The following is a 13,388-nucleotide window of genomic DNA, read 5'->3' as shown; positions in this document are numbered from 1 at the left end:
GAGGCCCTAAGCAACTTAGTGAGACCCTGTCTCTAAATAAAAAATAAAAAGGGCGGGGATGTGGCTCAGTGGTTAAGTACCCCAGGTTCCATCACCATTATCCATCCCCACAATGAATGAAATGGAAAAATTCCACCAAACCCAGCTTCAATAATCTTCCTTTAATAAAACTCTACTATATCATTTCACTTTCTTTCTGATTTTCGAACTGAAACCTTCATCAGCCTGTTAGAGTGGAGGGTACTGCGATATCTACTGCATATATGATGTAACTTGTAACTGAATACACTGCATTACTTTCTAGAGTTGCTTACCTCCTACTCCCCATGCCAGAAAACAAGAGGAATGGAAAAAGGATTTGTTTGAAAACAAAATGTTTCTCAAATATGACTCCCTTGAGTTTAAAATTTTTGCTCCTTTCCTAAAGGCCCATGGTACTTTGTGTTTTGTAGAACAGATTTCATATCTCAACACAGAAATTCTTACTTGCCTTACTACCTAACACAGATACATTGCAGAATAATCGCTGGCACAGAGTAGTGCTCTGTAACTATTTGTTGACACTTAGCTCTTTACATTTCTTCTTACCAGGGCATTGTCTGCTCTTAAGCATTACAGTCAACAATGCCAAGTGCCATTGCATGATTTTTCATAGTCATCTATACAACTCTTCACCTCTCTTAAGATCCAGTCATTTAACAGAGTCACCAATGTGGACCCCAGCTAAAATAGGAAAATAACCAATGCCTAAGAATAGAGTTTCCTATCTTCTGTTTAAGAAGGCAGGGAAATGTGATACATCTGGGAAATCTTTTTGTCACAAAAGTTTGATAAGATGCAGTACTGGAATCAAATGTAGCAGGGTGACTGTCAGCAAGTCTTTGGCTTCAGTTTTCTTATCTTTTAAATGTGAGCAGAGCATACAGTGATCTTTAAGGCCTCTGCCTGTGATCCTGTGATTCTCTGGCCACCTCTCTTCTTGAGGCCTGTTTGCTCATCTGTAAAATGAGAGGTGGACAAGTATCAAAGTCCTAACAATCTGTGACTTTAAAGGCATGAACTTTTACCTATCCAGAAAATCTGTTTATCCAGAGGGCCATTCCTCCAAGGTATTGGTTAGCCACCATTTTACTGTACATTAATACATAGCTAAAAGAACTAATTTAATTCCTAGGAAAACATTTAGGACTGGTTAAAACTATGGAAAAGTCCAGCCAGGCTTGGTGGTTCATGCCTGTAATCCCAGCGGCTTGGGAGGCTGAGGCAGGAGGATTGCGAGTTCAAAGCCAGCTTCAGCAAAAGTGAGGCACTAGGCAACTCAGTGAGACCCTGTGTCTAAATAAAATACAAAATAGGACTAGGGATATGCCTCAGTTGTTGAGTGACCCTGAGTTCAATCCCTGGTACTGCCCACCCCCTCCCCCCCAAAAATAAAAACTATGGAAAAGTCCTAATTCTTTGTAGAGAATGTTGACCTTAGTGTATACAATTACCATCTTGTTGTTTTATGTATTTCCTTTTTTTAGGCTAGAGTTCTATTTGGGATGTGGGAGGGGTATGTGTGTGTGTGTGTGTGTGTGTGTGTGTGTGTGTGTGCGATGTGTGTGTACCAGATAGGAACCTCACAATGTTAAGTTTTTCTCCTGACAGTACTAATCCCCTGTTCCTGTTCCTAAGGGCACTGTTGATAATCCCCTGTTCCTGTTCCTAAGGGCACTGTTGATAAGAGGTATCCAAAGTAACACAGCAGAGTAAGTGAAGTACATTGTCAGTTACCCTGTATCCCAGCATCTGTTCCCTGAGGTGGTATCTGCTTCTAAAAGACTTTGCAAAACTGGTTGATATGAATAGGGAAGACTGCACTAATCTCTGACAAGCAGGAGAGAGGGACAGAAAGGGTAAGGCAGGAACTTTCAGTCGGCTGCCAGCCTGGGATACCTAGCCATGATCCTTTCTAAGCATTGATGGAAACAAGTGGGAATGGGATGGAATCTTCTGTGCCCAAGACAATTTCATCTTCTACAATGAGAAAGATGGGACCAAGTCCCATTTCTGTGCAGAGAGTGGCTAGGACATTCTGACTTCACTACTGTTTTCATCCATGCTGCATCCCTCCTTGACAAACTTTGAGTCGCCCTGTGTGCTGCCATATGGTGTTTCAGTTTCTGCCTGATGTTCAGGCCCCTCTGAATTCTGGCCACATACACTATGCATTCAACATTACTTCCCCAAATTTCTCAACCCTGTTCTGAAATTCCACGATATGCCCAGTGCACTCTCTAATGGCTTTCATTCATTTTGTTGTCCCCATCTGAAAAGATCTCCCTTTGCTTCTTCTCCACTTAAATCCAACCCCTTCTTCAAAATTTAACAGAAGCCTCACCTCATCTGTCAGCTGTTCCCTGAGCACTTCATGCTCTGTTGCTCCCAACCCTGGAAGGCCTTCACATACTCCCAAGTTTAAAGTTACTCACAATCTGCCTTGTAGAATACATTACCTTTGCCTTCTGCACAGCGTTTGACATAAAACAGTACACACATTGTACCCTTTTCAATCAGTCCTACTTATGGGGTCAAGGTTTAAAGGGTAGTCTTAGAGTCAATGTGTTTGTAAAGATGTGCCTGTGTTCCAGTCTGGCAAAGACCAGTAATGATCGTAGTGGCCATAGAAGGTCACCTCCATGACTGTGTCTCATGGTTGATTCTGGAAGGTTATTTATAAAAGAACTTTGAAGTAATTGAGCAATTGAAAATGAGTATGGAGAGTGTGTGTGTATGAGAGATTGGGAAACAGGAAGGAGGGGATCAGGGGGTACTGGTCATTTATAGAGTGGGAGATAATATGCAGCTTGGTTGCTGAAGGTGGTGTGATGTTCCCCACCTCCCTCTTCCACTTTTCAGCACAGATCTTCCATTTATCTGATCTCAATCTCATTCACTTCATTGGAGGTAGTCCAGGCCTGCTAATTGTGATCATATCCATAAATGAAATTCATGGCCAAGGCTTCAATGTCACTTGGCTAGACTTGCAATTTCTTCTATGACTATTTTAACCCACCCCTCTACTGACTTTCTTCTTGCACATTAGGTAAACCCCACAGCACAGTGTACCCACGCCCTGTTGAAGATGATCTACTGCTCCCACTGCCAGGGTCTCGTGACTGTGAAACCATGTTACAACTACTGCTCAAACATCATGAGAGGCTGTTTGGCTAACCAAGGGGATCTTGATATCGAGTGGAACAATTTCATAGGTGAGCAAGTGATCAGTGTATTTGTGTTGCTGGAAATGGCTCCACTTCTGGCCATGAAGAATGTTGTAATTGCCAGCTGTGAAATTTCTATTCATTTTAGTGTTAGCTGTTTAAGGGTTTGCCAGATTCCTGACCATGCTGTGCTCAGTATGTTGAGGATAGTAAAAATCATACTTCAAATAAAAGTTCCCTTGAGCCATTGGTGGCATTTCTCAAGACATTAGATACAGTGAATACCAATTTTTAATGAGAAAGTGCTTTTTTGGTATTTTCTGCCTAAAGATGAGTTTTACTTATTTATCATAGGTTTGTATCTATGTAAATGATGGTATACAGCCCTCTCAGAGCCGCAAGTGACTTTTCAAATGGTCTGTCTGTCACACTGCAAACAAATCTCCTAAAATTTGCCCAGTGCTCACTTGTTCTTTGGATCAAGAGAATTATGATTATGAAAATTTAAAGGTTTTGTTTCTATAGGGAATTTAGCCATAGTAGACTGCTCTGGTGAGAATGGAAGGACTTTTGCCCGGACGATTTAAGAAACGAGTGTTCCTGCATAGACTTTCCATCTGGGAAACCGTTACTTAGAACCTAGACAACATTCAACAGTGGCCAATTCCTGAAATGGCTAATTATGATTTGATGGGAAGACAAAATAAGCACAATTGAAATAGCCAGCCATCAACTACCTTGATGCCTACTTATTGCCTGTTAGCCCTGAAACATCAGCGACAGTGCTGAACTCCTAGTGCTGTGTGTTAGTAGGACCTTCCACACATACTAACACCTCCCCAAAACAAACTCATTTTCCACCCCCAGGTCACATTTGCATAATTGCAGAATTTGATTGTCTTATAGGCACCTACTTTTTAGTTATTTGTCCTTATGGGAACATGTGTGCAGTTTACTGGCTTTTTTTTTTTTTTTTTGGTTGGGGGGTTATGGTTAGGGAATGCTTTTTAGTCTGCATGAGAGCTAATTACCATATTAACTCTGTTTGAAAGTGCATCAATAAATTGGCTCCAACAGATTCTTGAGAACAGTGACACAGGAAAAAAAAAGATGTGAATATTAAACACTTCAGCACAATTGTAGCCTAAATAGCTCAAAGCTGGAAGACCTGAAAAAAAAAAATCTTCTACACACAGAAAAGCAGAATCCCATGAAAGGGAAAGCATAAGACCAGCAAATACACACGGGAACAAATAGCACATCATGCCCAGAATGAAGCCAGGGGAGAAATTGTTGCTTCAAAATATTTCTCATGAAAATAATAGCCCATGGCATTTCCAGATGTAAAGTTGCTGCCCCCCCACACCAGCACTGCCCATCCCACCCTATCCCCACACCAAAATGTCAGGTTTTCAGTTCACTTTTGCTAAACTGGGTTTATAGAGAAAGTTGGTAAGCCTTTCCACTTTTCCCTATAATCATCTGTTTCTCTGGGAAAAGGAGTAGAATTTGCCATACAGTACAAACTGCTGTATGTCAATAGTGACCCAGCTTTGCTAATTTCCTATATATATATATATACACACACACACACACACATCTGGTATGGGGTACGGAGGGGAATTTCCCTCATACTGTTCTATTATTCTGTCATGTCCAGCCACAGCTGTCACAAAAATCCTCATATCCTTGTATTAAAATACAAATTCTTCTGAATATTTTTCTAAGAGTTCACAAATCCATATCAAATCAGAACCATACTCTGGCTTCGTAATTAATGTTTTCAGCCAGTTACTCTAAAACAAGGAGGCCTTAAGTTGCTGATGTTATTGTAGTGTATTTTAAAAAGCACATGTGTTATCTTGAAGAAGTACAATTAAACCCAAGTGGAAATGGATGGAATTTCTGAATCAATTTTCCCCAGTCATTTCAAATGGTACATTTTGGAGGGATGAGGTATGTAATTGTATTTAAACTTCATTTTTAATGGGCATACTAGTCTTTATTTCTAATAAGCTGATATAAAAGGCCAAGAGTAATAGACATTATTAATCTCTAATGCTTTTTCATTAATTTTTAACAAGGGTTTAATTAATCTGCTCTGAGGTTGTAGGATTCAGTCCCAATTTACATGCCTCTGCTGTAAATTCTCTTTTTCCTTGTCTTCTTCCTTCCCCCGCCCCTGCAAGGAATCTTTCTTTCCCCTTTAAATGACTGCAGTTAATGAATGGTCAAGGGCTTTTTTCACCCCTTCTTTAAATCAGATCTTGGAGTTAAGTCGGGAAACTGCCTTTTGTTCTTCCAGTCAGGTCAGGAGGCTGAAGATGTGGGTTTCTGATTATTGGCAGTACAATGCAAAAGGAATTGTTTTCCCTAGTGAGAAGGGGATGCTTTGTTGCAGGGCAGAGTGTGGGGGGGTGGCAGCAACTCAATGCCAGTATGCTGAGCACCACAACCCTGCAGTTGGACTAGACCCTTTAGAAAACTAAGGAAGGATTTTCCAAGTCCGCCTCCTCACTGCCATGCCTGCTCTGTCCTCCCAATTGCATCTGCATATTGCCATGAACTGTGACTCTGTAGTAAATGTGAAGGTCTTGGCAGTCTTTATCAAGATGGATCCAAATAGTTGAAACACCTTGGACTCACCTGAAACCTTCAGTTTGAAAACTAAACCAAATGCCTGCCCCCGCCAACCTGCAACAACAAACAATCCATTCGTAGAGAATCACAGATTACTCTTGGGTGCAGCTTGTTCTCCATCAGGTACTGGAGCAGCGTTACATTCATTGGACTCATAGACAACACTATTAGTGTCACATGTTGCTGCCAGTGGGAATTTAGTATCGGGGTTGCTGGCAGGGACACCAGCCAGTTCTTGGCAGGAGGCAGGAGCCAGTTGGATATCCCACAAATAAGAGACCTGTGGCTTATATCAACCAGAAGAAAACCAAAACACCAAGCTAAACATCTTTGAATTTCTCTTGGGGCTTCTTATAAGGGCTGGTTGCTGTTACGGAAGAGTCGATTGATAGCCAATCGTGACTTCCCGCAGGGGTTAGCGGCAGCTTTGGCTCCCGGGCTGTGGGGTGCAGGCAGAACGCGTCCTGAGTCGCATTCTTCAGCTGCGCAACACACGACGCCATGGCACCGGCCCCAACAAAGGCTCGGCTTCACTCTCCATTCCCAGGCCCTTGTGTATGGCCGGCAGGCTCAGAGTTTACAAAGACACCAAACAGCCAGAAGAATTGGGGTTTATGTTTCCTTTCAGTCTTTCACAAACACATTAGTGATCTGGCCTTTTCTCGCCACTAGGGGAACAAGTGGTTACCAAATGCCCTGTTTTTTCTTGTTTAAACCTCTGCATTTTGGATGTTTATTATCTGTCTATTCATAATATTTTTATTTGGAGCCAGCGATTTCTTCTTGGCTTATGAAAGAATGTGCTTTCTGTACGTGGCAGCCCTGATGTTTGACAATGATGAACACATTTAAGTTGTGCTCCACTTGTTTACAAAAGTCTCCTTTTGCTCGTACATCAAAAGCATTTTTCTCTCCTCTAGCACAATGGTATATTCATGCTGTCAGCCTTTACTTCGAGGTTAGAAGCGTCACTTTATTGGCGCTTACCACAATGCCATTTGAAACTTCATTTGTTATTACTTTTTAAAAAATGCATTTCATGGAAATTTATTTGTTGTTTGTGACATCAGAATTGTAGTTTAGAGAAATGAGCTCACACTTTAAAATGCTGTGTAGCATTTGATCTAGGTGAAAGGTGGAAAGGTTGATGACCAAATTTGGGTTCATCGGTGTGCTGATGCTTAAACTCCTTTCCACTAGAAAGCTCAAGAAGAAGCTCAGCTGGGGCTGCAGTGGAGAAGGACACACAATCTTTTGGAAAGTAGCCCTTCTTTCTAGTAGTTGACCTTGGACTACACGAAGGCAGGGGATCATGGGGGTCTAACATTATTTTTCTTGCCATGCATTCAGCACCAGAGTGTCAAAGTGGAAAATCTAGTTTAAAAGTCTGCTACTTGTCATTAATGAAGTGTCCTTTTTCTCTTTTGGGGGTTTCATTTCCATGTTCTTCTAATTTTGCCCAAACGGGTATCAGTAATAACACTAGTCCTCTTAATCCCAACAAACACATACGTCAAGGAAACAAGTACAGTTAATTTGTTCAAGGGATTTTAATGTTTCCTAGAATATGTTAGACTGTTCCAAAACTTAAAAGTGACTTGTAAGTAATTGGAGATATACATTATGAGCACACAATTTTTGTGTACTGTCTCTTGTGTTGTCTTTTCACTTGAATAAAAAAGAGGTACATATTTTACTCTAAAATAAATTGAGGCCCTTATTTGAAAAAGGAAATTTATCTTAACAGAAAAATTGCATTATTCAAAGTTTCATTATTTGAAAGTTTGTTAGAATGCCTAGAACACTTTCATTTTTATTTTTCCAACTATGTACTCAAGGGTTTGAAAGGTTTCATTTAAAAAAATGAAAGAAAAGAATTGGTACCACCAGGATTTTAACTGATTTTCATTTTCATCTCTCATATAAGGAACCTGAAATGAAAAGATCCTAGGGAAGTCTCTGGGAGAAGTGGCATGTCATTCTGCCTCAGGCCTTAGGTTTGTGAACTGGGTGCTAGCTCAGAGCCTTATAGGGACAGCTGCTGACACTCGAAGGAATGAATAATCAGTATAATGGAAGATTCCTGATTGGGTTCCCTTACTGTAGAACAAAGCATTCATCTGGCCGTTCCACACTTTAGGGAGCTAGTGATACTTAATGACTAAACACAGTTTGGTGTAGAAATAGATGTAAAAGCAAGAATTAATCATGATGAGTGACTCCCCACCAACCCTATGCAAGAAACACAGGCAGGAATATTATCAGATGTATCACCCAAGGCTGAACTAATGATTTACTTTTTATCCTGGCTGTTCCCCACATCTCTTAACTAGATGCCATGCTGATGGTGGCAGAGAGGCTGGAGGGTCCTTTCAACATTGAGTCGGTCATGGATCCCATCGATGTGAAGATTTCTGATGCTATAATGAACATGCAGGAGAATAGTGTGCAGGTGTCTCAGAAGGTAATGAAGGCAGGATACTGAGGAGAGCTGGAGGTTCCCCAGTACTTCTGTGTGACTTCCCTAATGTGACTACTCCTACTCCTGTGCAGGTTTTCCAGGGATGTGGACCCCCCAAGCCACTCCCAGCTGGACGAATTTCTCGTTCCATCTCTGAAAGTGCCTTCAGTGCTCGCTTCAGACCATATCATCCCGAGGAACGCCCAACCACAGCTGCTGGCACTAGTTTGGACCGACTGGTGAGTGCTTTGGCAGGAATGGCCATGTTTAATGACAAAGAACTGAGAACATTTGCTCAAAATGAATTTTTATTTGGAAGGCTTACAAACAGGGGTCTTTCAGGTGTAACTTTTCAAGCAAATTGTATGACGATGGTATTTTCTAGCTCAGAAAGTTCCTATACAGTCAAGGGAATGGGATGCAATAAGTCTCATCTCAAAACTTCCCTTTAGTTTTACTATGTATTTATTTACTGAGTATCTACTATGTGCCTATCACTAGGCTACACACAGGGAGGCTCAGAGGAATAAGAAAAGTCCTTTTTTCTTAAGAGTCTCCAACAAAGGGAGAGAGGCAGATGGACCAGGCTTCCTAACATAAGGTGATATATGGTAAATGCTATGGTGGGAAAAGAGTAGTAGAATATAGGAAAATTGCTTTATACAGAGCAATGTGCTATAAAAATGTAAGAGAGTGTTAAAATAGTAGAAGGAGGGAACACACAGTGGAGAGCCTGAGGAGATAGTGGTGGGCGGGGAGGAAAAGCACTAGCAGGCAAGTTTCCCAGAGTGGATAATACAGTAGCTTGACCATGACTATACAATCCGTGGGCGAAGAAACTATGCATTCTTGTTGTATCTACAGAGCACAGGCCATGGTGGGCCTCAGAGAGAAGTCAGGAGGTAGAGTAGATAGTAGCTCTAGGCAACTCTGAAATTTCAGAGTTTGCATTTCAAAAATTAATTCCTTTGTGTGATTCTGTACTTAAACCTCTAAATTCGATCTGCGTATTTTCCTTCTGACTACAGTGGAAAATGAATTGCCTATCACTCAGAGATACTTAGGAAAATCAAAAGGCACATCTGTAGGGAGATTCGTGTGGTTTTCCAGAGGTCTTTTTTAATGTTCCTGATTAGGTTACTGATGTCAAGGAGAAACTGAAACAAGCCAAGAAGTTCTGGTCCTCTCTCCCTACCAATGTTTGCAATGATGAGAGGATGGCTGCAGGAAACGGCAATGAGGACGACTGCTGGAATGGGAAAGGCAAAAGCAGGTGAGCCGCCATTGAGCGGATGGCAGGCCCCCTCTTCCTAGGTGGCTGGGTGACCTTCCGAGAAGGGCGTCCCAGTTTTTGGTGGAGGCATCAGGAAGCAGTTCACAGTAGGTAGCAATAGCATGGAAGCTTTCTAGATGTTCTTCGAAATGGGCTTTGCAGTAGAAGTGTTGGAAAGGCACCCAGTGACTTACAGAGTACTGGGTCAAAAGTTTGACAGTGGTTATATTCTAGTATTAGGCTGTTCCAATTAGTGTCATTATTTAAAAAAGGAAATTTAATGCCCAGTGGCCTGGCCTCATAAAGTACCAGTTCTCAGAAGGTCTCATTCTCTTTCTTAGTGATGGCCTGGGTGCCCCCTCTCCCTCCCCCCCCCCACACCTCCCCACACTCTGTAACTTAGATAAGTACCCATTCCGAAGGTACTTTACTGTGACCCATCAACCTCCACAAAGAAGACACCTTTGGAAAAAGGTCATGGTCAAATTGGAGAAAGAAGACATATGCACAGGATACAGAGAAATTAGAATTCATTAGGAAGAACTTCCACTTAATCGTGCTCTGTGTAACTACTAGAATGTGGCAGAAATCTTCCCTGGTCTCTTATCTTTTGCTTTACTGATCATCTTAATGGGGTTGTTTCTCACTTCAGGTACCTGTTTGCAGTGACAGGAAATGGATTAGCCAACCAGGGCAATAACCCAGAGGTCCAGGTTAACACCAGCAAACAAGACACACTGATTCTTCGTCAAATTATGGCTCTTCGCGTCATGACTAGTAAAATGAAGAATGCTTACAATGGGAATGATGTGGACTTCTTTGATATCAGTAAGCCTTTGCTGTTTTAAAACCTGCGTTGCTCTCACGTGCCTTGTGATGAGAACAAGTGGAATGAAATCTCTGTTCCTTTTTATAAACACAGGTGACGAAAACAGTGGAGAAGGAAGTGGAAGTGGATGTGAGTATCAGCAGTGTCCTTCGGAGTTTGAGTACAATGCCACTGACCACGCTGGGAAGAGTGGCAGCGAGAAGGCCGACAGTGCTGGTGCCCGTGCAGGGCCGCAGCTCTACCTCCTCCTCATCTTCTGCATCTCGTTCCTGTTTATGCAGAGAGAGTGGAGATAATTCTCAAACTCTGAGAAAAAAGTGTTCATCATCAGAAAGTTAAAAGGCACCATTTATCACTTTTATACCATCCTAGTGACTTTGCTTTTTAAAATGAATGGACAACAATGTACAGTTTTTACTATGTGGCCACTGGTTTAAAAAATGCTGACTTTGTTTTTTCATTCAGTTTTGGGGGCAGAAGGGACTTCTATGTTAAGTTGGTTCCTGCTCCTCCAAAATCATGTTAAACGTGGCTAACAGTGTAGGTACAGAACTGTAGTTAGTTGTGCATTTGTGATTTTATCACTCTATTGTTTGTTTGTTTGTTTTTTCCTCATTTTGTTTGTGGGTTTTTTTTTTTCCCAATTACAATCTCACCTTGTTTCTTACAAGAAAACCAGGGTCATTTCTTGGCATGTAACGTACATATTTCTGAAATATTAAATAGCTGTACAGAAGCAGGTTTTATTTATCATGTTATCTTATTAAAAGAAAAAGCCCAACAAGCAGTAAAAGTTCCATTTATCCCTGCTATTTTAGCTGCCTTATCTGGAGAGAAGTGGAGGTGATTTGGGGGATTTTTGTTGTTATTAAGTTAGGACAGAATGTGAAGGCACAAGTGGGCTTCTGGGCCACTTGTCAGATTATATTCAAGCATCTGTACAACGAGAAGGTTACTCTTCATTTATAGCAGGTGGTTGGAAGAGACTGCAGACTACCCATTTTGGTTGAGTTGATTTGCTTAAGTTAAGACCATGCATCACTCTGTTTCTTGAACCTTCTTAAACCTAGAGTGTAGCCTATCTAAAAAAAAAAAAAAAAGATTCTTGCTGTAGTCTCCCTTGAAAGGTAAAAGGCATTCAGGATGTTCCGGTCATCACACGTTCATCCTTGGGTTTGTGGGGGAGTCCATTTTTCTTTAAATCAGGCAGTTAGCAAACCACTGTGTGCACGTTTCATGTCCACACTGACACTCTTTAATTTTTTATCTAAGGGCAGCAGTAAGTGACCAACAGTCTCATTTGGTGTCCCCCCCCCCTTTGTCAGAATGATCCAAATTTCAAACCCAGCTATATAAGGGAGTTGTCTGGGAGCTAGCCAGAACTGGGGTACAGCCTGGGCTCAGGGAATGGCTGTCAACACCCGAGCAAAGATTTTGTCTCTGCATGTGTATTTGCATTTGTTTCCGGATTCCATTTTTTAAGAGTGTAAGGTGTCTGATTTGAGCCTTTTTTCTTGCCCAGCCCCCTCTGATCAGTAAAGCATGGACTTGTCATGGTTTGCAGCTGTGTGCTCACCATACCAGCCAAGGAACCCCCTCAGGAGAGAACTAGGTGTCCAGATTTTTTTCATGTTATTTTTGTGGGGTGGGGGAGGGATGGGAGTAGTTAGAGCTAAGAAGACCACATCTTAGCAGTGACCCTTAGCCATGTGGGTGAACTGGCAAAGGCCATATCTGTCGTCCCAGGCCAAAGACTGACAACTGCCTTGCCCCCTTAGGACCCCTTTCCTTGTGTCCTTACCAAATGACAGCTCATAAAACTATGAGAATGTAACAAATCACTTTAAAAGGGGTTCCCTTTCAGAAAGACTGAAATTCTGCAAGTCTCTTCCTGCTTTAGACAGCCATTAAGATCCCAAGCAATTCTACAGAACCGAAAACCCACAGAGAAGTCGTTTGTGTTATTGTTCAATCTTCAGTTGTAAGAGTAATTCTCTATTTTTATATTGAAACATAATTACTTGATAGCTCAGGGTCTACATTTCATTCAACTTTTTACACCAAATTCTGCAGAATGGTCAAAATAAAATATTGGGGGCTGTTGTAAACAGAGGCTTAATTTTATTAGAAGTAGCCAGTTATTTATTAAAGCATGATGTTAATAAAATAGGCATATTCTGGCTGGTGTGTATAAGTGTTTTTTTTCTAAGAAATCACAGAGGACATAAAATTGAAAAGGCACTCCATTTATGTATGAGGAAAAATAGATTGTAAATAGCTAAGCTGCCTTGAGAGAACTTGGAAAATGTGCTGATACTTAGTAACTACCTCAGTTGTGAGGAATTTCCTTTTTAGCTTAGACTGCTATTACTTTTACTTGGTAGAAATGAATCTGGTCTCCAAAATATGGCCCAAAGAGTTATCCCCATAGACCTTGTTAGATTGTTTTTAATTTAAAACCTTGAACTCTGTCCAGCTGTTTTCTTTCAGTCAAGTTCTCTAAACCAATAACATTTTCCGAATTAAATATTCTTGAAGGTTCTTTTGGACTCTTACTGATTTGTTTTCTTTCTGTGCATTTTTTCCTGTTACCCTTTTATTATTTAAATTGTCTCTTGCTTTTGAACTTGAACTATGAAATAAACAAATCATAGATTTTTCCATTCAGGTCTGACTGGATAACTCTTGGCTTCTAACCAGCTGGCAGGCTTACCCTCACTCCCCCCCAAAAAGAATAAAGGCAAGTTGAATGTTTTAAAGCCTTAAGAGTTTGGAGTATGAGGTAGAATAAAAGCCTTGTTAGGAGAAGACCTAACTTTTCCAAAGTTAATAGCATGTGAAAGGGCTGTGTTTTACAAAGTCATTTATAAATTATTTTTCTTTCAAACACTTCACCCACTCTTACCTTCGGAAAAAAACATTTTATGACTCTTAGATTTATGTTTTATTTTTAAAATAGTAATTAACACCTTTTTGTGG

At 41.0% G+C, this 13,388-nt stretch overlaps 1 protein-coding gene across 1 annotated transcript in view; it reads left to right on the top strand.

Moving 5' to 3' along the window:
* Gpc4 (glypican 4) overlaps positions 1-12,590 on the top strand; it is a 109,447-nt gene extending 96,857 nt beyond the window's left edge. Inside the window, exons 4-9 of the mRNA XM_047537152.1 lie at positions 3,089-3,254; positions 8,180-8,310; positions 8,400-8,546; positions 9,444-9,580; positions 10,233-10,408; positions 10,503-12,590. Of these exons, the coding sequence (XP_047393108.1) occupies positions 3,089-3,254; positions 8,180-8,310; positions 8,400-8,546; positions 9,444-9,580; positions 10,233-10,408; positions 10,503-10,705 (960 nt within the window). The 3' untranslated portion in view covers positions 10,706-12,590. The remainder of the gene's footprint in view (positions 1-3,088; positions 3,255-8,179; positions 8,311-8,399; positions 8,547-9,443; positions 9,581-10,232; positions 10,409-10,502) is intronic.
* The last annotated feature ends 798 nt before the right edge of the window (positions 12,591-13,388 follow it).

The sequence above is a fragment of the Sciurus carolinensis genome, chromosome X (genome assembly GCF_902686445.1).
Source record: "Sciurus carolinensis chromosome X, mSciCar1.2, whole genome shotgun sequence".
NCBI classification, from domain to species: domain Eukaryota; kingdom Metazoa; phylum Chordata; class Mammalia; order Rodentia; family Sciuridae; genus Sciurus; species Sciurus carolinensis.
This window is presented reverse-complemented; position numbering and strand designations above follow the sequence as displayed.